General features: G+C 62.2%; 1 protein-coding gene across 1 annotated transcript; it reads left to right on the top strand.

Moving 5' to 3' along the window:
- Positions 1-1,091: 1,091 nt before the first annotated feature.
- Positions 1,092-22,820, top strand: SYT2 (synaptotagmin 2). Its single transcript, XM_040617032.1, has 9 exons — positions 1,092-1,196; positions 17,571-17,753; positions 17,896-18,065; positions 19,529-19,645; positions 19,861-20,028; positions 20,172-20,339; positions 20,741-20,858; positions 21,589-21,722; positions 22,419-22,820. The coding sequence occupies exons 2-9, from the start codon at positions 17,588-17,590 to the stop codon at positions 22,623-22,625; spliced, it is 1,248 nt and encodes a 415-aa protein (XP_040472966.1). The 5' UTR covers positions 1,092-1,196; positions 17,571-17,587; the 3' UTR covers positions 22,626-22,820.
- The last annotated feature ends 1,483 nt before the right edge of the window (positions 22,821-24,303 follow it).

Below are 24,303 nucleotides of genomic sequence, written 5' to 3'. Positions count from 1 at the left end.
TCCACTGTCTATGTCATTGATGAAGATATTTAATAGTTCTCGTCCCAGCACAGACCATTGAGGGACACCACTTGTTACTGGTTTCATTTTGAATGTCACCACCCAGCCAGTTCCTTATCCACTGGCCGGTGCACCCACCAAACCCTTACCTCCAGCTCAGAGGCAATCCCACTTTGGGGGTGCAGTTGGGGTGTCACAGCTGCATCATGCCCAGGGATGCACTCGGTGCCCACAGGCCTGGGGTGCTCAGTGGCTTCGGGTGACGCAGCTGCCAGCTGGGCTGGGACCCTGGGGTCCCACTCCCCACGCAGGCACCGTCTCTCTTGGCAGCAGCGTGTGGACCCCCCGGCCCAGTCCCCCCTCCCCTCGGCGCGGGGCGCTGGCCTGTGCCCCCACCTTCAGCTGGAGCCGCCTCTGCCCGTGTTGCCAAGCTCGAATGCTGATGAGCCTCTGTTTTAATTTGGCTAATGGGCAGTGCCTGCTCATCAGAGCCAGTGGCTGCGGCTCTGGGCCACTGCGGGGGCGCGGGGGCACCAGTCCCCTCGAGTGGCTCTGGCTGGGGCCACCTGTCACCTCCCGCTGTGTCCCGGCAGCGGCGCGGAGGTGGGGGACCCCCGGCTGGGGTGAGTGTGGGGTCAGCCCGCGGGGTCCCTGCCCCCGGCTCATCTGTGGGGAGCAAGGGGTGCCTCAGGGTCCCCGTCCCCACGCGAGACCTCACTGACAGGGGACCCACGGTGAGGGCGAACCGGCCGCCACGGCCCCCAGCTCCCGCCGGGCCCCTCACGTCAACCCCATCAGCTTCTTCTTGCGGTTTTGGCCCCAAACCCAGGCGGGTTCTCAGGAGCCCTTTGGGCCTGGGCGGGGGGCGCCAGCACCGCCCCCGCCCCCGCCCTGCTCCCCGGTAGGCACCGCAGGGACGGGCTGGGCTGGCGGGTCCCCGCGGTGCCCGGGGCGAGGCGACGGAGGCCAGGTCACCCCGGGCGCGGGGTCCCGACCGCACGCGCCCCGCGCAGCCCCGCCGCGGGGGGGGGGGGGCGGTCCGTGGGCGGGGCCTCCCGGCGGGGGGCGGGGCTACGCGGAGCCGCCGCACGCGAGCCCGGAGGGGCCGGGGCTGCCGCAGCGCCGCCGTGTCCCGCACCGCCCGCACCGCACTGACCCGCTCCTCTCCGCACCGGCCCGCGCCCCGTCTCCGGCCAGTAAGTGCCCGCCCGCGCTCCCGCCGAAGTTTGGCCGCGGTGCCGCAGCGGTGCGGGCTCTGCGGGACGGGGCCGCCCGCGCTCCCGCCAGCCCGTCCCGGGGCCGCCGCCGGGGCGCGATGGTCCCCGCGATGGGGGGGAGGGGGCGCGGCGGCGGCGGCCGGGCTGGCCCGGCTGGAGTGGGGCGGGGGGCGGCGCTGCCCTCGGGTCCCCCTCCCGGGGCGCGGATCCCCGCTCCCCGCCGTGCCCGGCGCTGCCCGCGGGGGTGCTGCGCCCCGCAGACCGCTGGGGAACAGAGCCCGGTGGGCTGGAGGTGGGTGCCGCCAGCGGTGCGGGGGGCTGCGGAGCTGGCGGGGGGCACGAGGGGTGTGGGACCCTCCCGAGGCCGCCCGGGGTGCGGAGCCGAGCTCGAGCCGCCCGGTCGAAGATGCTGAGGGATGCTCCCGTCCCGCATCCGTGCGGGGGCCCCTGGGGCTCAGGGGGGGGCGGCCGGGGGCGCGGAGCTGTGCCCGGTGCAGTGCGGGCAGCGCGCCCCGGCGCTGGAAACCGGTGCGGGCGGCGTGGCTCTGGCCGTGGGCGGCCGCAGGCCCCGCTGCACCGGCAGCTTCTCCGTAGCGGCCTGGCCCGGAGCCAGCTCCAGCCAGTCCCTTCTCCAGGCTGGATTTCCCCTCCGCGGTTGCAGCACCTCCGGGATCCTCCTCCACTTCCCGCGCCCGCTGCGTGCCGTCGGGGTGCGGCGGGGAGGGGGGGCTCGGCCCGGAGCCGGGGGCGTCAGCGCCGGGGTGCCGCAGCCCTGGCACCCCCAGCCGTGCCGGAGTGGCGCCCCGCACCTCGCTGCTCCCCGCAGCCTACTTTCCGAGAGGGGCGGGAGCGATCCCCAGGGAGCTCTGCACATTGCGCAGGGGACAGGCACTATGGCAAGGTGACTGTGGCTCGGGGAGGGGGACACACGCTCTTCTGTGTCACGCATCGCTTCGTGGTCCCCAGCAGTGTCGGCGCCTGTGTGTCCCCCTGCACCGGGCAGGGGCGTGCAGAGCCCCGGCTCAGCGCTCTCCTGTCCTCCCGGTGAGAGCAGCCAGGGCAGCGGGTGCTGTGGGGTGTCACCCGCTGTGGGGTGTCACCCGCTGCGGAGCATCCAGCAGCAAAGCCCCCCTGTGCTGTGGCGGCTACAGGGTGCTGAAGGACTCCCCGCCTGCTCCTCTGCAGCAGCGAAAACTTCAGTCCTGGAGCGGAGGCTCCCATTACTGCGTGCCGAGGTGCTGCTGCAGCTGTGTCACTCCTGTGCACGCCGTACGAAGCGCAGGCACCGGCAGGAGTGTCTCCTGCCTGCTGCATTATTCCTCGCTAGTGCAGAGCCTTGGCTGCGCTGCCGGGGGCTCCTGGAGCCCCGGGGCACCCCTGGGGCAGCCGATGCTCGGTGGCTTTGCTGCGCTCGGGTGCTTTTGGCTGCGGGGTCTTGGTGGGAGGGAGTGCGGCTCGTGGTGGTCCGTATGTTGTGGGAGCACGGGGCACCGGGGAGGTGATGCACCCAAGGTCATTGAGGCCAGCAGTGGCAGCGGGACGTTGCCTGTCTTGCTTGGGAAGAGCACAATGCAGCAAAACACCCCGCTGACCCCCCCAAATCCCAAAGCCCTCTCAGAGCACTGCTCTGTCCCCTTCTTGCATCTGGGTGAAGTGCAGAAATGGGTCTGACCTTGCCCGATCACCCGACGCCGAGCCCGGCTCTTGCAACCTCCTGTGGTGAGCACTAGCGCCCTGTTTGCTGGGAGCTGGCCTGGAGCCCCAGTGCCCCGATTCTGCAGGGCAAGGACACGTCCCTTGCTGCCCGTTAGCCTGGTGACAGCAGAGCAGTGAGCCAGGATCGGCTGTGCTGCATTGCCACCGGCAGCCCTGGCTCTGCACCCCTCTGCCACACAGCGCCTGGCACCGCCCGGAGTCACGGGAGAAGGGAGTACATATGAATATATACATATATACCCTTCTATATACCTCTATGTATATATCCTTATATATATGGTTAGGGATGGGAGGCTGCAAATTAGCTGTCTTTCTACCGGCGGGTTGTCCGCACGAAGCCGTGCCCGCTGTGTGCGGTGGGACAGTGCAGTGGTAGTGCTTGCTGCTGGCTGCTCCCAGGGGAGCTGCCTCCTGTTCCATGAGCCCCGGGACCATCACTGGGCTTGAGCTAAAGGCCACCGAAGCGAGCCGGGACTCCTGCTCACACCCTGAGGGATGGGGGCAGGCCCTTCCTCCAGCTCCCGGTAGTTCTGGCAAAGCCCCAGCTCTGGGAGCCGGATGACTGCAGCTCCTAATTATGACTTGAGTTTCTCCTTCTCGGGGCTGCGCAGGAGAGCCGCGAGCTGGCAGCCGTGATGTCCTCCGGCAGGATCGATGCCCGAAGCCTGGACGGACCCAGTGCCTGCTGGGTTTCCAATCTATTGCTTTCTTCCCTAAGCCCCTGGCAGTGCAGCTCAGCGCTGTCCCTGGCTGTGCTCCCCCTCAGCCCGGTGGCCACCGGCACTTTGCCTGTGCCAATATCTAGAGCTGCCAGTAAGTGCAGTCTGGCAAAATGCTTTTGCCCTTGGCTGCGGTCGGCTTTTCCCTCCTGAGTGAAAGCCCGGCTGCCCTCGGCTCAGCTCTCGCCAGAGCCCGTGTTCCCCAAAGTGCTCTTTGATTATTAGCCCTAATAATTGTGTTATCACATTGACTGAAGTGTTTCAGATGCCAAAGCTAATTTTGCTCTTCATGCTTTCCTTCATCAGTAATGGGATTTTGATAACATCACGCGTCCAAAAGTATTGGATAAACTCGACATAATTCCCCATTTATTAATTAAACTGTAAATTAGGCAGCGTGCAGCTGGAATCCGAGATGCCCTGTACCAGTGTCATCCTGCGGTGGGGATGGTGCTGGCCCCGTGCTGGCACTGGCCGGTCCCTGCCAGCCCTGGGATGTGGGATCCCAGTGCCCTCCCCTGAGCTCGGGGGCTGCCACATCCTGGTGGGGCTGCCTGCGCCGTTGCTCCCTGTGTGCTGGAAGTCAAGAGATGTTTCATCTGCTCTGGTGCCCAGAGGAGGAGTCGTGGTGCCCCTGGATTACGCTGCCAGCTGGACAGTGGGATGGGGGGCTGGCAAAGCTCCCTGTCACCCCGGGGTGGCTCTGCTGGTGCTGCAGCCCCCCCGCCAGGACTTGGGGAGGGAGGAACTGCAGCTGGCTCCAGCAGTGTGTGTGGCAGTCCTAGGCTGCGCCAAATTGCTGCTGTCTGGACCCACATCCTGCTCTCCCGGCATGGGCAAGCGTCCGGCTGCACCAAATCCATCACTGCTGCTGCCGGCAGCTGGGCACCTGCATCCCCACCTGCCTGGCCGGGGCTCCTGGTGCCACTGGGGCATCCTTCATGTCGCGCATCTTAAGGAAAGCTGGTGTGTTTTAATTTATCTGGGCTGTTTTTTTCTCTCAGGCTCTTCCCAGCCCTGCAAGGGCCCAGAAGATCTGGGTGCTGGGCTGGCACGTCCCAAAGGGATAGGGGGAAGCCGGGAGCAAAGCAGATGCTTGACGTATGAGGTGCTGGGAGCAGACGTGGTGCTGTGCTTGGGTGCATCCAACCCCTAAACCCACGCTGAGCTGGAGTTGGCCTGGGGCGATTCTCCAGCTGCTGTGGGGCTTGGGGAGCTGCTCTAGGGCTGGGCTGAAGCCCCAGGATGGGTGGGTGGGTGTCTGCGGGCAGCAGGGATGCCGAGATACGAGATACACCGGCGGTCAGCAGAGCTGATCTGGCAGCGACACCATGGTAGTGCTGGTGTGGGGCGAGGTGTCCACATTGCCTGTGAACCCGCTGTGGTGCCTCACACAGAAGCGATTCTGCCAAAACTGCGCCGGGACCAGCCTCCAAACTGCTCAGCAATGTTGTGGTGTGGGGGGAGGGACACCTCCTGCCTGCTCCTGCGGGACACGGTGTCCCCAGGGACACGCTGGTACCGAGTGCTGCTGGGACCGGGGATCCCCAAAGCAGCACCGCGGCTCCCGTCGGCTTTCAGTGGAGGATTCAAGAGGGAAAACAACCCCAAATTTCAGTGCTGTGCATGGATTTACAAGCAGGTGGATGCCCTGCAGTGCTCTGGTGCTGCCTCGCTCTGCTCCCGGGAGAGTTAGGAGGTTTTCCCCTGGACCCAAAGCTGAGCGGGAGCTGGGTTAGTGCCTGGGGTGAAAGCAAAACCCACGTGCGAGCCCTGCGCCGCTGCCAGCAGCCTGGTGCAGCCGCTGCCTGGTGCCGCAACGAGCTGCGGTGCAGCTGTGCCAGGCTCAGCTGCTGGGTTCTGCTGCCTGAGAGCCTGACCGAGACCCTCCCCATCGGGTGGCCCTGGCCGGGGGGCACCCTTGGAAGGGATGGTGGGTGCTGGGCACCGGGAGCCAGGGTGCTTTGCAACTCCTCAGGCAGCTGGGGTCTCTGTGTTATTTTGGGAGGTAAACAGCCTTCCCAGGACACCGGTGAGCAGCTCCTCTGTGCAGCCCTGGGAGTGTGCGCTGTGTCTCTTGTGCCCCCGAAACACCTGGAGCAATGTAGGGACACAGCTCGGAGGGGCGGGGGAGCAGCAGTGCCCCTGCTGTGCCCACGGTGTACGGAGGGGCTGTGCCCATCACCCAGGCTGGTCTCCTGGCTCTCACGGTGGCTTTTCCCATCCGCACAGGGTTTACTCGTGGGAGTCAGTTCCTGGTGTCCTGGCCTTGGTGGTGCCCCGTGCTGCAATTAAATCCCCCTGGGCTGGTGTTGATGCTGCATCCTCACCGATGCCATCGTCGTCATGCCTCTGCCGTCACCTTTCTCACCCCAAATGCCACCAGGGTGGGTGGCCCCAGAGGACGCAGGGCTGTACTCTGCCTCCAGGGCTCTCTGCCTCAGAGCTGGGCAAACAGCCACCAGCATCGCTCTGGAGGCAGCCAGCCCCTGGGACCTGCGCCCTGGCTGGCAGAGAGAGGGAGGTGCTGAAGGGTGAGCGTTGCTGAGGACTCCCTGGGGCTGGACAACCATTTTTTTCTGGATTTCTAACACCAGCCCATCACCTCTTCATGCTTGGCTGGGTGCTTTGGAGATCTCGGCGGGGGCTGCAGCCCGACAGGCACGTGGAACTTCACCCCTGGAAATGGTGCCTCGTGGCTCTCTGCTCATTTGGTCCACATTTGTTTACCTTGGGAGCAGTGCAGGGTGTGCGCTCCCCTTCCATCTCAAATCAATCTGCCTTGTCTCAGCTCTCTCCTGGAGCGGCTTTTGGCTCTTCCCCACGAGCTTGTCTGGCTTCTTTTTTCTCCTCCCATATTGATGAAGAGCCATCACCGTTGCACAGGACCATCGCCAGGGAACGCTGGCAGCAGGGCAGCATTGCAGGCAGAGCAGTGCTGACCCGGGTGGGCAGGATTCGGCCGTGTGGTGCCTTCGGAGTGCCAGGACAGCTCAGCCCATCACCATCTGTTGCCCTATTTAGCTGTGCTGGTCTCACCGGCGGAGCAAGGCGCGGCTGCTGCAGCATCGCTGGCGCTGGGGAGCGGGCTGGGTGCCAGCAGGGCCCGTCCCCTTTCTTGGGAGACCTTCTTGGCCGTTCGCAGCTCTGCGCACCAAGGGTGGGCTGTGGGTACTGGCTGTGTTTGGGTGAGCCTGGCAGGTCACCGGGTCGGCTGTGGCAGCTGGTGCCGTATGGGATGCTCTGGTGTCCTTGGGGACGGCTGCATCCACACAGCTCAGGGACTGTGAACTCCAGGATTATCAGATGCCTTTTCTGTGGGTGCCGTGGTGGCATACGCCAAAACCCTCAGCGTGAAGGGCTGATGGTGAGCAATGCCTGCAGCCCCCGTGGGTAGGAAGGACGTGGGTGGCCCATCACCTCCTTGGCAGGGGACGGTGCTTGTGCCACCACACTGGGGCTGGAGAGGCTGCGGGCTGCTCCTGGCACGCCCGGGGGGAGGGGGACCCTGACCTGTGCTGGTGCCCAGCTCCGGGGCTGTACGAGCAGGTACCTCCGCGTGATCTCTCGTTTTGCTTCCCAGCTGACCAGCAAGGTGGCTGCCTTCTGTGGGGTCTCCAAAGCATTTCAGCAGTGCCAGACGAGGGTGGAGAGCTGAGCGCCGTAGTGGGAAGCGGGGAGAAGGTGCTCGCCGTCCCCTTTGCTGCTGTCACCGAAATGCCGGTTGGCTCGGTGGGGAACGGCTGCTGCAGCACCTGCCCCGGCTCCTGCGGGAGCCCTGGCACCAGCCCCCGTTTCAGCTTCCTTGCATCCTCCCACTGCTGCTGGGGCAGCAGCAGCGCTGGAGGTGATGGTGGTTGGGGCCTGACCCCTCTGGGAAAGGTGGGCCTGGGGAAACCAGCACCCATGGGTGCCAAGCTCTGAGCACCCAGCTGTGGGCCCCGTCTCCGCTGAAGCAAGCGCAGGCATTACGTGCTGTCACTCACCTCTTCCCCTGCTTCACCTCGGTGCTGTCCTGATTTTAGAGACAAAGGCACCGAGCATCCCTGAACTGCCTGGCCTGGCACCCTGATGCTGGTGGGTGCCAGTGGCCATCCCCATGCAGGGGGGCGTCCCCAGGTAGGGACAAAGCTGGTGGCTCCATGAGCAGCCCCAGGTGGGTGCAATGTTTTGGGATGGGCACCCACCAGCTCAGAGGGAGACCCCGAGACCTGGCAGGATGCTTGGTTGCGTGATGCTGCTGTGGGGGGAGATGCTCGGGAGCTGAGCAGGGAGGGCAGGATGGGATCGCCCCCATCCCAGCTCGTTGCATGCCCAGCACCATGGATGCACTGGCCTTAGCTGTCCAGCTGGTGCAGCTGGACTGGTGGGAGCCGCGGCAGCGCTCGGCACAGCCTTCCAGCAGCAGGAGCTGGTGGTTTTGCCTTGGGAGCATCAGAAGCCATTAATCTGGTATCGGAATGATGAATGAAGGCTACCTTTAAGACTGCATTTAACTATGAGACGTCTCTTGGTTTTGCTGTAAATAACACAGCTGCTGTGACATGAGAGCAGCTCCTCTATCAACGGCAAGTGCCAGCCTCTAAAACTGCCAGTCCTTGCATTTTTTTTTTTAATTTCTTATTTACAAGATCTCCCCTGTGAGTCAGGGCCCAGGTCCCCATCCTCAAGGCTTTGTGATGAGGGACCTGGATCCCGGCACTTGGGGCAGTGAGGTAGAAGCTCCTCAGTGGGTCCCTGTCCCTGCCCATACTTGCAGTGTCTGTCCCCTGTGCCTCCAGCTCAGGGTGAGGGTGAGGACCTGGATGTGACCCTGTGGCCGAGTGGGGCTGCAGGGACATGCGGGGAATATGCTCACCACTGCCCAGGCAGCTCATCACATTTTCACAGGAACCATGTAACGCTCCGGCATGGTCCCCCTCCATCCCACCCCGCCAAATTACTCGTCTCCCGGGGAAGGGCCTGCAGTCAGGACTGCCAAGTACATCATTATTTTTAATTAGGCAAGCCAGGTGCTGGCTGGTGATGACAGGCAGTGAGCAGAGCATTTCTCGCAGGGAGGGTGCGGGACGGCACTGGTCCCACGCAGGGTTGGTGAGCAGCACCGTAGGTCCCGGCAGGCACTGGCAGCTGTGTCACCACGGCAGCTGTGTCACCACGGCAGCTGTGTCACTAGCGCTGGCAGCGGCAGGGTAGCAGGGTCCTGGCACAGCTGTGAGGAATGGTGCAGTTCACCCCTGCACAGGGGCAGCTCAGCTTGTGGGGTTTCTCTTTGAAGGTGCTGCTGCCCTGTGCTGCACTTTGGTTTCCCTCAGTGGCAGGCAGCGATGCACCATTCGGGGCTGCGAGGGGCTCGGGGGGTCTGGCCAACAGTGCCTGCTCGGATGGGGGGACCCGTGGGGTGCCTCTCTGCATGGGTGATGTCTTGGCAGGTCGTGTCCCGTGATGCCACTTGCTGCTACTGGAGCATCCACGCTCCACCAACCCCCATCACCGGTGCTGCTGCCGGCTCCCCTTCCCCAACCTGGTATAAACATCCTTCCGAGGCTGGAGGAGCAGAAACTCCTCTCGCCCTCGGCAGTGTAAATCAGGAGGGAGGTGTGGGCGGCAAGGGGGTCCCGGGGGGAAACTGGTCCCCAAGCCCTGGGAGCTGCTGCGCCAGCCTGGGGTGCTGCTGACGGGGGTCTGCTCAGGCGCCGCTAATGCAGCGGTTACAGATTTGTGCCGGGGCTGAGGAAGAAGAATGGGGCCAGGGTTTGCTGGGCTGGGGTGTTGTGACCTCCTCTGCACTGGGCTTCTGCAGTATCCCCCTCCCCAGATCCCCCTCCTCCCTGATGCCTCCAACTCCCTGTGCCACCTCACATCCCTTGTCAGAAATTTTCTGTTAATTAAATGACCATTAGAAGCCAAGTCATGGTTTTGCCTTAATTAGACTCTCCTATCTCACTCCTGTGAGCTGAAACCGTGGCCCAGCGTGGATGCGACGGTCCCAAAATGATGGGAGTGTTGAGGGGTCTGCTTGTGTGAAAGGCTGGGGGGATGTACAGGCATCGTGCCAGCAGGTCTGGCAGAGATGGGGTCTCCCCCACTGGCCCTTGTGCTGCTGCCCTCGGGACCAAGACAGCCGCTGGCTTCAGGATCTGGCTGGGGCACTGCCCGATACCTCAGCTCTACCCTGAAATCCCGGCTTGCCCCCAGTCGCATCACAGGGATGTGCCGGCACACACTGGGGAGGGAGGGGGCTCCCCTTTGGGACCACTTTGGGGTTTTCATTATCCAAGCCCAAGCGCTGGCATGGGGCGATGCATGTTTTGGGGTCAGCTCCCAAAGCTGACATTCGTGGACGGCTGGGGGTCCCCACGTCTCCATCCTCATGGGACAACTTAGAGCCCATCGGCTTAACGGCCGCTGCAGCCCTGGCTTTGCCATCCTGTAAAGGAGCAGTAACTCATTTCTGCAGGCCCATGATAGCAGCAGCCCTTCGTTAGTTAACGAGCTTCCCGCCGAGATTGGGGTCTTCCCAGGACAAGCTAGCACCCAGCACCCTGGGCTGGGAGAGCTGGGGGCCGACCTCCCCCTTACCTGCCTGCCCACAGCTCAACCCAGTGCTCCGGCAGCGGCTGCCAGCACTAATTGCTGCCTCAGCCTCATTAATCTTGATTTGTTGCCGCTTTCTGCCCTCCATCATCGCAGTGGGCTTCGCCTCCCCGGAGGGGAGAGCTTTCGGCTGCCAAAGCCGCTCCTGCAGAGGAGCTGGGGGGGCTTCCAGCAGATGCCCCCCCCCCCCCCCCCCCCCCGCCAGGATCGTCCACCCTCCCCAGCAGTGCTGTGCTCGCCTGGGCACTGCTGTGGCCAGGGACATCTCGGGCCACCAGTTCGTCCCCAGATCCCCTTCCTGGGTCTGGTCCTTCCCGCAACACCTTGGCTGATGAGGGCAGGAGTGCAGGGGTGGGGGGCTGGAGGAGGGGGTGGGGGGCTGGAGGAGGGGGTCCCCAGGACCCTGGGCGGGCAATCGTGGAGGTGAAATACTTCTTTTTTCTTTTTTTCTTTTTTTTTTTTTTTAAATAGAATCACAGAACAGTTGGGGATGGGAGGGACCTTAAGGACCATCCAGTCCCACCCCCTGCCGTGGGCAGGGACACTGGCCGCCAGCCCAGGCTGCTCCCAGCCCCGTCCAGCCTGGCCTTGACCTCCCAGGGATGGGGCACCCACAGCTGCTCTGGGCACCCTGTGCCAGCATCCCGCCTCCCTCACAGTGAGGAATTTATCCATAATACCTTATCTAAATCTATCCTCTGCAAATACTGCAAACCTTGCTGTTTTCCTGTCTGCATAACCCAGTGGGGATGATTTGCTGGTGGACAAAGACCTCTGTTGCTTGTCCACACACCTTGCTTCTCCCTGCATGGTCCCCCAAAACCCCCATCCCCTATAAACTCCCCTCTCCACTCACCTCCTGCCCTGCCCCGCCGATGGGTGCGGGGGTGGAGGAGCCTCTGCCGGGGGCAGGGGGTACCCGCGATGCTCTGCCGAAGGGACCATCAGCGGGGAACCCCCAAATCCCCCTTTTTTTGGCTTGTGGGATGTGGTGGGTGCTGCATTAGCCAAGGGGGGCTCTGGGGTGGAGCTTTTTGCAGGTGGAGTGGTGGATGAAAGGCTTGTGAAAGGGATTTTTCTGCTCAAAACTGCTTTTCCCAACATGGGAAACGTCCCCGGGATGGAGGAAGACGGGATTGCCAGCACCAGCCTGGGATTTCCACCCCGCCAGACCTCAGGGCACTGCTGGCAAACAAAACCCAGCCAGCTTTGTGCGAACGGGAAAGGGGGGCTCATCCCTCTGGAGCCAGCTCCCCCTCGGGTGTAAATCAGCAGAGGCCCCACAAGGGCAGTGGAGCCAGAGGGGTTTACACCAGCAAGGAGCTAAGCCCCGACCCCGACGGGGCTTGTTTTGGGCTCAGTGCGGATTGTGAGCGGTTGGGGAGGGGGTCAGGGTAGGATTTTGGTGGTGATGGGGGGTGAGCCTGGAGTGGTGTTTGCTGGATACGGGGGCTATGCTGAGATGGGACCTGGTGGCTCCTTCTAGGCCAGATGTTTGCAGCTGGCGGGCCACCAGGTGAGGGGCAATGCACTGGGGGATAGATACAGGGTAATGCGCTGCCGAGTGCAGAGGGGATGTGTTAGGGGGTCTGGGGGTGATGGGTTGGAGGTTCAGGGTAATGCACTGAGGGTGCGGGGTCACACCCTGGGGGTCCAGAGCAAGGTGGTGCAGGATGATGTACAGGGAGTCAGGGGGTGGCACCTGGGGAGCTGTGGGGACAACGCGCTGCAGGGGCTGTGTAATGTGGGGGTGTGGGTGATGTGCTGGGGGGGGTGTCCTCCCCACCAGCTGGCATGTGGGGTCTCCTGGGTGAAGCCCACCCTGCGCAGCTCCGTGGGGAGCTCCTGGCTGTTTTGAAGGATGTGCGGTGGGTCCTACCATACCCATCAGCTTTCCCTGCGGGGTGCTGCTCCCCAGGGAGGCGCTGGGGGGGTCCCCGGGGGTTAGCAGCAGGAGGGGGCCCCTTCCCAGCCAGCACACTCTGCTTCCCAGCCGGTATTTATTAATGATGCCTTAACCCATGCTTGTTCTGGGGCCAGGGACTGATAGAAATGGTTCTTTATAACCCTCTTTATTTATTTATGTCCTTAAGACACTGGGGTCCTGGCGGAGGGGTGGAGGGGGGCAGCTCCAAAGCAGCTGGGGGATAAAGAGGAGACTTCCAGCCTTGGACCAAGGAATGGCAGCGACTGTCCTCGGTGGGGGCGGCTGAGCGGGGTTTGAGGGTGCAGGGGGGACAGCAGCGGGGGGAGCTCCCTTCCCACCTCCAGCCGGGATGGATCCAGCAGCCACCCCAGCCCCTCACCAGTGGCTGCCGCAACTTGCAAAAAGGAGGGGGGGAGAAAAAAAAAGAAAGATTGGAAAAAAGAGAGAAAAAAAAAAAAGACCAACCACGGCACGCAGAGCCCAAGCAGGACTGCATTGCAGTGCTGCCAGCCGAGGCCCCTGTGCCACACGGCCACCCTGACGCCCTCCCAGCAGCACCAGGGTGACCTGGCCCTGTGCTGGGCAGGGGCAGGGTGCTGGGACATGGGCAGGGTGCTGGGACAGGCCTTTCTGCCTGGGAACCTGCCCTGTGGGGCAGGGGGTGGCTTTGCACCCACAGCCGAGGGGCTGGGCTGCCCGGCTTGTACCAGCACTGTGCGTGACGGGGGACCTGGGATGTGACCAGGGACACCCAGTGGGGTAGCGTCCGAGTGGAGATGGGGATGGCAGGTGAGGGGATGTGCCCAAGGACACACTGCCCCACAGCGTGCCCTCCTGCCCCACACGCAGCACCTTGGCTGCCCCCAGGCTGCCCCCAGGGCGCTGCCCCCCATCTGCCCCAAGGCACCCCACACCCTGCGCAGTCCAGCCGCCATGCAGGACGGGGAACAAAGCTCGGCCCCTCACTTGGGGGGCAAGTTCTGCCCTCCCTCCCCTGCCCCCATATCAGAGACTGCGGGGTCCCAGGTGGCTCTAGGGTACCCGGGCAGGGGGCAGGGGGCAGCAACAGGGTCAAGCCTCTCCCGTGCCTCAGTTTCCCCCAGCTCCAGCTCTGCCAGCACTCAGTGAGCACCGCAGAGTGGGAGAGCACAGGCTGCTGGGGCAGGTGACTGAGCAATTAGTGATGCTAATCAGCTTGCCCTGTTCAAAAATAGCCATCACAGTGAGGTCTGATGCTGCTTGCAGCCCCCCCGACCCTGGGCGGCGGCTCAAAGCCCCCAGGTAGCCCCCCAGCAGCATTTCCCCTGGCTGAGTGCCTGCAGCACAGCTCACACCCCCGCGGCTCGTTCTGCTGCGGCCCCCCTGCCACCCGGGGCTCCCCCGCCTGCTGGGAGGGTTTTCCTTATTGCGTTAGAAATTATTTCCAGAAATCAATCAGCAGCTGCTCGCGGCAGCAGTGTGTGTGTGTGTGAACCCATGGCCTCAGCGGCCCTGCGGCGTGCAGGGGTTTGCATGGTAGATACATGTTAAATGTGCTCGTGCCCGCATGCACGGGTGTTCCACGTGTTAAGCACCCGTGGGCACACGTGACCCGTGAGCAGCTGTGCACACACGTGCATGCCGTCATGCAGAGGATGTGTGTGCAAACATGTCTATATGCAGGCTCCCACACAGGCTGCAGGCAGTGGCAAACACACACACCTTTGCATACATGCACACCCATGCACAACAGTGCTTGCAGAGTCACGCGAGTGCTGCATGCGTGCACAAGTGCTTGCACCCTGACACATCCGAGCAAGTATGCTCGTACAGGTGTGTGGCCATGTGCACACAACTGTCAGCACTTGCACACAGATGCTTGCACGCTGCACAAGCACCTGTGTAAATGTGCATGCTGTTATACATGCTTGTATAAGCCATGCATGAGCACTTGTGTGTGTGCACAGACATGCAGACACATCCTGTGCACATCTGCAGACATGCATGCACCCCCCATGCATGAGCACTTGTGCGTGTGCACAGACATGCAGACACATCCTGTGCACATCTGCAGACATGCATGCACCCCCCATGCATGAGCACTTGTGCGTGTGCACAGACATGCAGACACATCCTGTGCACATCTGCAGACATGCATGCACCCCCCATGCATGAGCACTTGTGCGTGTGCACAGACATATCCTGTGCACATCTGCAGACATGCATGCACCCCCCATGCACTAGCACTTGCAGACGTGTCCCCACACCTACAGCCTTGCGCACGCACACTGCACAAGCATTTGCGTCCCTCCCCATGCACAAACACTTGCACGCGTATGCACACACAGGCTGAAGCACATGGCACGCTGCAGGTGCCGAGCCCCCCCACGCTTCTCGCTGTGCCCCTGCCCAGCTGCCCCCTCCCCAGGGAATGCAGCTCTGTGGGCCGTGGCGCTGCGTGCAGCAGGATGTGAGCAGCATTGCAATCGCAGCCTGTGCCTCGCTGTGCTGCAGCAGAGCGCTGCAGCAGGGCTGCCGCAGCCCCAGGCCTGCGGCACGGGGACCCCCCGCACCCCAGAGGGCGGCGCTGAGCTCGGTGCCCAGGGATGTGGGTGCTGGAGGGGGGGTGGCTGGGCTGGGTGCCCCCGTTGGGTGCTGCTCTCTCTGTACTGCACATCTGGGTGCAGGATGGGTGCCACCAGCTGCATTGCAGCCAGGTGCTCCCCTGGGGTCCTCCCACCCCGCAGCACTGCACGCCTCGCTGACACCCTTGCTTTGCACACCCTGTCCTTTCTGTGCACTCATGGGAACTTTTGGGGTGTCAGTGGCCTGGACCCCCTGCTCTGTGTCTGTGGGGGCTGGGCAGAGCCAGGACTGAACCTGCCCCAGACCTGGGGTGCAGGATGCAGCACCTGGGGGGCAGGAGAGGGACATCACCCTGTTCAGCTCCTGGGTGCCATCGCCTGGGGCTGGGGGCAGGCAGCAGCATCCCATGCTGTGGGCGCTCAGCCCTGCCCGGCCTTTTTCTCCTTCCCAAACCTGGCTGCCTGCAGAGCTCGCCCGGCCCTGCTTTGGCGGAGATTGCTGTTTGCACAGAAATACAGGTCAGGTCAGGGAGCCAGTGTTGCAATAAACCTGCTGCCTCACCTGCATCTAGCTGGAAAGTGTCCAGAGTGCCCCAGGCAGCATCTGCTTGCCTCGCCTGCCTGCAGCTTTCCGGCAGCTTTGCTTTGCTCCTGGCAAACCCCAGCTGGTGTGGGGTGTGATGGGGAAAAACCCCTCGTACTGTTTTGCTTGCAGGAAAAGCCCTGCTTGGAAATGCTCCGGCCACCCTGAGCCAGGTAAAAACTCCCATCCAAGCAACTGTGAAATCGTAACAGGGCTGTGGAGAGCTGCTGGCCACGTGGCAAGCAGGGGACAGCATCCTGTCCCCATCTCTGTCACTCCTTAAAAACGGGCTCCACAGCAACCTCTTCTTCCCAGCAGGCTGGCTTGCAGGGACACCTGCAGCTCCCAGTGCTGCCTGGCCCTTGGGGTGCTGAGAAGCTGGCACCAACGGTGACTCCAGCAAACAGGTGAAAAAACGAAAGGAGGCTGGGTGTCCCCTGCCGCTGGACAGCTTTGGGGAGCCCTTGTAGTTCTCTGCATTAAATCACCCTCAGAGGGGTTAAATACAGCAGCTCCTGATTCACCTTGGAGCAGGATGTGGCGGCTCTGGGGCATCTCCAGCATCTTGCTCCAGCCCCCCCAGTGCCATCTGCCACCGAGTTAGAGGGAGCTGGCCGTGTGATGCTGATTCTGGTGTTTGCAGCAGTTGCAGCCACTCTGTGGGGCATGAAGGTGGCAATGTCCGAGGTCCAAGGGGAGGAAGATGAGCGGGTAGAGTGTGGAGAGCATCTTAGATGTGCAGCGTGTTTGGAGGACTTTGTGCAGAGCAGGTCCAAGCAAGCTGACCTCCACAGACTTCTAAAATGGATAAATCCACAGGAGGAGCTGGTGAACATGGTCTGTGCAGTTCTCAGAGCTGCAGGCTGAGGAGGAGGAGGAATGCGCCTGAGGTCCAGGACCTTGGCGGCTGCATCCTTTGAACTGCCATGCAGCTGCAGGAAGGGCAGGAGCAGCCAGCCCCAGGGGACAATGCTCTGGGTGAGAAGGCTTCACCGAGCTGGGAGAACAGATGCAGGAGACGGAGTCCCCCGTGCCAGAGCTCACACGACCCCAGAAACTCCTTCCTCGATTATCTGCAATCCCACTTGGCTGTTTGCTTCCCCCGCTGGCTAGCCTTTTATTCTCCTTAAACCTACCGGCACGATTAATTCCCTCGGTTTCTTGCTCTCTCCTTTGCAAGCTGCCTTCTGCGGGGGTTGGAGGGGCACTGCAGGGCTGGAGCTGGGTCCCGGCTGGCGCTGGGTTGGGGGGCAGTTTGCACCAGGTTTGCTTGCAGGAGTGAATGCCACGTTTGCAAGACTGTGGGGGGTGGGTGTCCCCATTCTTGGGGGGTGCTGCAGACCCTGCTGGGCTGGGGTGGAGGGCGCTAAGCATGGCGGGCTGTGCTGCAGCCCTGGCAGTGAGCTGAGCACCTTGCCCGGGTCCCACCGGTGAGTGGGCTGCCCGAGGGAGCTGGGCTCTGCGGGGTCAGGAGGTGGGCAGGAGCCTCAAGACACCCAGGACATGGTGTGTGTGACATGGTGAAAGGGCTGACCCTTTGACGTGCAGGCTGAGCCCTCCATGGCTGTGTGGAGCCAGCACTTCCCTGCTTTCACCCATCCTCAAAATGTGCCCTGCAAGAGCTCCCTGGGGCTGGAAGAAGAGCAGCGTGTCGCTCCTCTCCTTGGAAGCTCTTCCCAGAGCTGGGAGAGTTTGTCCTGAGGGTCCCACAGCAGCTCTGGGACCCTGCACAAAGCGAGGGCTGGCAGCTGCCCTGTGCTGGGTCTGCAGGTGCCCCAGGCCTGGGAAAAGGAGGCAGCGAGGGGCTGGCTTCATCCAAATGAACCTGGCTCATCTCTCCTGGTGATGGAAACATCCCTTCCCTCATCCCATGGGGGCTCACGGGGCGAAGCCCCCCCCCCCCTCCCCCCCCCAGCAATGTCCTCTATGTCTCTGGGATGCTCTGCGCTGGCACCAGCATTGCTGCAACCCTGGGTGATGCTCCTGGTGGCCTTGGAATTGTCACAGGCCAGGAAACTTGGGGGTCAGCTGGGCTTCCCATCCCTTGTGAGGGAATCCGAGTGTCTGGTCCCTCATAACCCAGTGGTCTGTGCACGTCTGCAGAAGATCAGTTGCCCTGCTGTAGCTCTGCTGCCACTGCAGATGTTGTCCTCAGTGCAGATGGCTGCTCGGGGACACAGCCTGGGCATGGGGAGGAGAGGGGGCAGCAGGGACCTGTGTGACCATGGAGGTGACGTCGTGTTTCAGGGAGCCTCTGACCCACCATGACGTTCAAGCAAGCGTCCATGATGGCCCCGGAGGCCACAGCCACCACGATGCCCATGACCACGATGGAGAACTCCACCGAGGCTGCAGGGCCGGGTGAGAGCAAGGAGGACATGTTCACCAAGCTGAGGGACAAGTTCATGAATGAGCTCAACAAGATCCCCTGTGAGTAGCTGCCTCCTTTTCCAGGTGTTACCCTCCTCATGACCCCACCACCGCTCTGGTCCCAGTGCAACATGTGGGATGAGGTGGTGGGGTGGCTGGGGCTGGGGGGAGCTGCTGGGCTGACCGTGGCTTTTGCTTGCAGTGCCACCCTGGGCCCTCATCGCCATCGCGGTGGTAGCTGGACTCCTCATCCTCACCTGCTGCTTCTGCATCTGCAAGAAGTGCTGCTGCAAGAAGAAGAAGAACAAGAAGGAGAAAGGCAAAGGCATGAAGAATGCCATGAACATGAAGGACATGAAGTCAGGCAACCAGGTGATGTCCTTGATGTTGTCCTGCACTTGTAGAACGATCCCTCTGGTTGAGTTATGAACAGTGTTGGGGCACTCATAGCTCAGGTAGCAGAGAGGGATGGAGCCACCAGGATCTTGGGATGGGACAGTGCAAAGACGAACCTGGACCTGAGGCAGCAGCACTGTCCTCTTCCAGTGCCTGGATGGGACCAGGTTCAAGCTGGCCTGGACCTGCCAATGCTTCAACTGAACCGGCAAATGTTTATCTGAATCTTGTGTCCCCCTGCCTTCCTCCGAGTTGCCCTCACCTCACTGAGGGGGGAGGACCGCCAGGCCAAAACACCCACCGGTTTGGGGTCCCCAAAAAGCCAGTGCTCAAGAGGCAGGGGCTGGTGCACAGAGCGGAGCTGGGGGTGTCTCCCCATCCTGGGGGGCAGCAGGAAGGAGGCTTTGGTACCAGTGGGCTTGGGGTGATCCCAGCCATTTCAATGGCCCCAGGGCCATTTGGAGGGGGTGGGGGATTTGGGGCGTCCATTCCTGCTCTTCAGAGCCATGTGGGCACCACGGGCATGCAGGCAGGGGTGAGTGCTCAGTGGAGATGCTCCAGCGTGTGCCCATCTACACGCCCCCACAGCAGCGGGCGATGTGGGGTGGGATTCCCCAGCGGAGGGTGAGGGCTGCCATCCCCTGGGGCTCGGCAGGGCCACGCAAACCCTGATGCCCCACCTTGCCGTGGGTCCCTTGTCAATGCTCTCTGTAACGTGGCTCTCTTCCCTCCCGGCGCTCTCACCATTTGTCCTCCCTGCTGCCCTGTCTGCGTGCGCCCTCTTCGTCCCGGGATGCCCTCCATGGTAGGTGCCACCACGAGCCTCGAGCCTCCTTCTTCATTGTCTGCTTCCAGGGTGGGATGGGAGACCTGGGGACCGGTTGGAGAGGTGATGGAGCCAGGGCTTCCAGCCCATGGACCGTGCCTTGAAGAGGCAGGGAGAGGGGTGGCTTTGCCTTGGGAGAATTAGGTTATTTCTCTATTACTAAGCCAATGAAGCCTGGAGATGGCCCTGCTGATCCCTTAGCAGCAGTTATAGTGCTCCCCCAAGCACGGGCTGGGGTGGGGTGTCCCTGCACCCTTTGCAGCAGGTGCTTGGCATGCAGCCACCGCCTGCGAGCACCAGCCTCCCCCCGCTGGAGCTGACCTCCCATCCCGGTGCCCCAAGGCAGCCCCCCCTCGCCATCTGGGCTGGACCAGCACTGGAGGCTCCCTGGCAGCTGCCTGGTCATGGGCAGGACGGTGCCACCCCAGGGCTGCTCTGTCAGTGCTGTATGTCCCCAGCACGGGGATCTCCTTTCTCCTGACGGGGAGAACCCAGGTGTTGGCGTGCCAGTAGGATTGGGGTGCCGGAGGTCCCAGTGGGGTGGGGGTGGGGGTGCTGGGCTGTGACCCTGCCACTGAGCTGGACACCTCGGCTGCCGTTGTAGGACATACAGGATGATGATGATGCAGAGATGGGTCTGACAGAGGGGGAAGGTGAGGAGGAGGAGAAGGAGCCGGAGAATCTGGGCAAGTTGCAGTTCTCACTGGACTACGATTTCCAGGCGAACCAGGTGATGAAGGGGCTGGGGCTCGGCTGAGGAGGTGGGAGAGTGGGATTTGCCCGGGGAGGCCATTAGAAAAGAAGTCTTGCTGTTGGACCTGGGTGGCATGGGAGGGAGAGGGGGAGCTGGGTGCTGTGCCATGGGGAGTCCTGGCCCCGTGGAGACGAGCCCTTGGCATCTGCAGCACATAGCGCCTTGCTGAAGCCATCCCTTTCCCTCTCCAGCTGACAGTGGGGATCCTCCAAGCTGCTGAACTGCCAGCTTTGGACATGGGTGGCACCTCGGACCCATACGTCAAGGTGTTCCTGCTCCCTGACAAGAAGAAAAAGTATGAGACCAAAGTGCAGAAGAAGACACTCAACCCTGCCTTCAACGAGACCTTCACCTTCAAGGTGAGCCCTTTCCTACTCACAACATGGGACCCTGTCACCCATTCCCAACCTTCTGCCTGTGTGTTGACTGCTCGGAGTAGGTGGTCCTGGCACGGGCTCCTCTGAGACCGCTGCCAGCCCAGTTGGTGGCCCTCTTTGTGCAGGTCCCCTACCAGGAGCTGGGCGGGAAGACGCTGGTGATGGCCATCTATGACTTTGATCGCTTCTCCAAACATGACATTATCGGTGAGGTGAAGGTGCCCATGAACACGGTGGACCTGGGCCAGCCCATTGAGGAGTGGCGGGACCTGCAGAGCGGTGAGAAGGAGGAGGTAAGAGTGGGACCAGTGTGAGGCCCTCAGCCAGCTGAAACCCTTGGCTGGAGGGGAGATGTGGGGTGGCCATGGGGTGAGCTCGGGGTGGCAATCACCGTGGGCTCTCACCTGAATACCATGGACATTCTGGCCGTGAGCGCTGGGTGGGCTTTGCCCCTGTTGTTCTCTCATGCGAAAGACTTTCTATAACAAAAATTAAGAGTATAAACTTCTTGAGTGCTGTGCTGGGACTGGCCTGCCCCAGACCCAAGTGATCAAACTCTTGTGCTGGTGCATTGAGTGCCAGCTTCTGCCTGCATCAGAGGGTTGGTGGGGACCTGTATGTGGGACCGTGTCCCAGCACTGCAGCATGATGCACTGGCAAGGCTTTGATACCTGCTCCCTGCTCCGCTTGGCAGCCAGAGAAGCTGGGAGATATCTGCATCTCCCTCCGGTACGTGCCCACAGCCGGGAAACTCACTGTCTGCATCCTGGAGGCCAAGAACCTGAAGAAGATGGATGTCGGTGGCCTCTCAGGTGGGTGTTGGCTCACAGGCATCCTCCTCCTGCCCTGCTGTGGGGCTCTCAGCATCCTTTGTTGGGGAAGGACACTGCAGCCATCGGTCTGGCAGGGCTTGGGGAAGCCCCCTCCAGTGCCTGGGACCTCCTGCATCAGAGGCAGCCCAAGACCTGGCTGGGGGGTGAGGGAACATAGGGATGGGATGAGCCCCCTGACCCTTAGGAAGGGACCTTAAGGACCATCCAGTGCCATCCCCCTGCCACAGGCAGGGACACCTGCCACCAGCCCAGGTTGCTCCCAGCCCCGTCCAGCCTGGCCTTGACCTCCCAGGGATGGGGCACCCACAGCTGCTCTGGGCAGCCCGTGCCACCACCTCGCCGCCCTCAGAGTGACAAATTGATTCATATCTTTTTTAAATCTACCCTCGTTCAGTTTAAAGCCATTCCCCCTTGTCCCATCACTACATGCCCTCTCAAGAAGTCCCTCTCCAGCTTTCTTGTAGACCCTTTTAGGTACTGGAAGGATGCAGAAGAGCTGAATCCCTTGGCCAGTTGCTCCCACAGATCCTCTCCAGCCCAAATATTTTGGCTTTGGTCTCCATCCACAAACCTCAGACCACCTTTAGTCATGGAGGTCTCCACACCCCATGGTGCACCTCATCTTGGGCTGAGACTTCTCCTGGGGCTGGGCTGATGATGTCTCCTGGGCATCTCAGCTCTGGCTAATGCACCCTCCCGCCTCCATCAGATCCCTATGTGAAGATCCACCTGCTGCAGAATGGCAAGAGGTTGAAGAAGAAGAAGACCACAGTCAAGAAGAAGACCCTGAACCCCTACTTCAATGAGTCCTTCAGCTTTGAGATCCCCTTTGAGCAAATACAGGTTTGTCCGATGACTTCCCTGGGAGGCAGGCAGGGTGGGGGCAATGGGAAGTCCCACAGCTGCCCAAGCCTATATCCCAGCCTTCCCAGCACCCTGAGCAGCTCCTGCCAAGCTCCTGGTCCGGTCACCCGTGAAATATGTTCAGTCCCAGTCTGGGCTGATGCTGATGGCAGCTGGTGCAGGAGCAGAGGTGGGAGGCTGGGCAGCACCCATGGGAGGTGCAACCCCAACCAGGTCATGGAGCTCTGCTCTGCCCCTGGTCCTATAGTGGTCACCCCAGGTGTAGTAGGGACCCCCCAGTACTCCTAGGGGCATTTTGGACCGTTGGTAGGTGTCTTCTGCCCCTCCATGTCCTGCCCTAGCCCTTGCACATGTCCCTTGCCCAGCCCCGTCAAGCCCTGTACCCCACAGCTCTTTCCGAGCCCCACAGAAGCCCTTGGTGACCTTTCCCAGGAGGCCACACCAGGATGACCTGGGCCCCTGGTGGCTCTGCAGCCCTGGGCTCCTCAGGGAGGGAAGTGCAGGAACTATGGGCACGGAGGGGACCCTGCTCCAAAACAGGCCATGGCAGGGCTCAGCCTTGGGGGATCCCGGGGTACCCTGCCGAGCCGCCGGGGCTGGGGACAGCATGGAAGCTGGGGGGCAGTCATGGCTGCTGCACCTTGCTGCCCCTCTAAAGAAGGTTTCCCTCTTTAGAAAGTGCAAGTGGTCATCACGGTGCTGGACTATGACAAGCTCGGGAAGAACGAAGCCATCGGCAAGATCTTCACGGGCTGCAACTCCACGGGCACAGAGCTGCGGCACTGGTCTGACATGCTGGCCAACCCCCGGCGGCCCATCGCCCAGTGGCACTCACTGAAGCCAGAGGAAGAAGTAGATGCAGCTCTCGGGAAAAACAAATAGGAAGATCTGCTGGCCCGCGCGGCACGGCACTGCGGACAGTCAAAGCGACCCAGAGCTACTGATACCTCAGTTACGCAACCTTTGGTTTTGGTTTTTTTGTTCTGTTTTAAGCTGAAATACCCTTTGATGGCTGTGGAAGGGTTTCCAGACAGTCCCAATAGCTTCCAGGGGAAGAGGTTAAAGACATGGATGGTTCTTTTTGTTCTTCAGCATCGCTCCCTTCTGCTGCATGTCCCATCGCCTCCGCCCGCCATCCCTTCCAGGTGCAAAGCCACCGTCACGCCTGGGACCTTCCCCGGCGGCTGTGTCACCAGCCCGCAGCATCGCTGCTGCCGTCCTCACTGTGGGTTCACGTGGGGAACGATCGAACGTTGCACGGAGGTGGTGACAGCCTGATAGCGCAGGATGACCAGACCCACTGTGCTTGCCTGGGGCATGAGCAGCTGTGTGGGCAGCAAAACGGTGGAGAAGACCCTCTGCAGGAGACCCAGGTGCCTCCCCCTCCTGCTCTGCCTCCCTCCCTCCAGGAAGGGCGAGAGCCGTGGTTTTGGGCCAAGGACGGCCGAGTGTCCCCAGGTTTGGCTTCTCCTGGGGAGAGGCTTGCAGGGAGCACGGGACCCCACTGCGGATGGCGTGGCAGCGGGGTGCTGAGCCCTTGGGGTTGCAGCCGGAGCTGCGGGGGCAGTCTGAGCACAGGGACCCCCAGGGGGGTCTGCTCTGAGTAGACATGTGGTGGGATGTGCATGCATCTGCAGCATAGTGTGGGCCACCACCATCTCTGCCAGGTGGCCCTCATGTCCCCAGAGGCCGGACAAGGACAGCGCCAGGTGATTTGCACGTGTGTCCCACCGTGCTTGGCTGAAACCTGTAGATCAAGGTGCTTCCACGAGGCAGGTTTATGCTGAGAGGTTTCCAGATGTGAGGGGGACAGCCCCCCAGAGCGGTGCAAAGCCCCTGACCCCCATGAGCTGTTGCTCCCCACTGGGCTGTTGGCTGCTGAATCCGTCCCGTCCAGCTCCCCTCGGGGGTATAAGCCATATCCCTGTGCCCGACAGTGGCCAAGAACTTCTCTGGGCCACCTCCCCCACCGTGGGATGAACCAGGACCAAGCCCTTGAGCTGGAAAGCCAACATTGTTGCCTGCAGCTGGGAGAGGGTCCAGCAGCCCTGCCCAGTTCAGCCCAGTCTGTACTGGAGCACTGACGTGAGCTGGTGTCCCTGTCCTGGCTCTGACTCCACAGCAGCCTTGTGCTCCCTGCTCCGCTTTGCTTTTTGGGACTCAGTTTTGGAGGGTTTCGGCGCAGTCAGGCAGTGAAGCCGTTGCAGCTCCAGCAGCGGAGGAGCAGCGCTGCGGGATGCAGCCGGGGATGCCCTGGGCACCGGGGACGCTGCTCTGGGGGTCCAGCACCCAGGCTGGGACCTTGGTGCAGGGCATCCTGAGCCTGGGGACAAAGTGCCAAACCAGCTCGCCCCGGTGCCAGCGGCTGCTTTGGCAGCTCCCTGCAGCTGGGCCCTGGCTGGAGGTGGGGAGGCGATGGGAAACTTGGAGGCAGCCACAGCTCAGGGGGTTCAGGTTGGATGACGGGGGGTGAGCCCCTTCCCCTGGAGGGACGTGCAGCTTTGGGACAGGTCCCCAAGGAGGGACAGCTCTGTCCCTGGGGCGTCTGGGGCTCGGTTAG

The sequence above is a fragment of the Falco naumanni genome, chromosome 17 (genome assembly GCF_017639655.2).
Source record: "Falco naumanni isolate bFalNau1 chromosome 17, bFalNau1.pat, whole genome shotgun sequence".
In the NCBI taxonomy this organism is placed as follows: domain Eukaryota; kingdom Metazoa; phylum Chordata; class Aves; order Falconiformes; family Falconidae; genus Falco; species Falco naumanni.
Note: the sequence above shows the minus strand (reverse complement) of the source record. Positions and strands in the feature narration are given on the sequence as shown.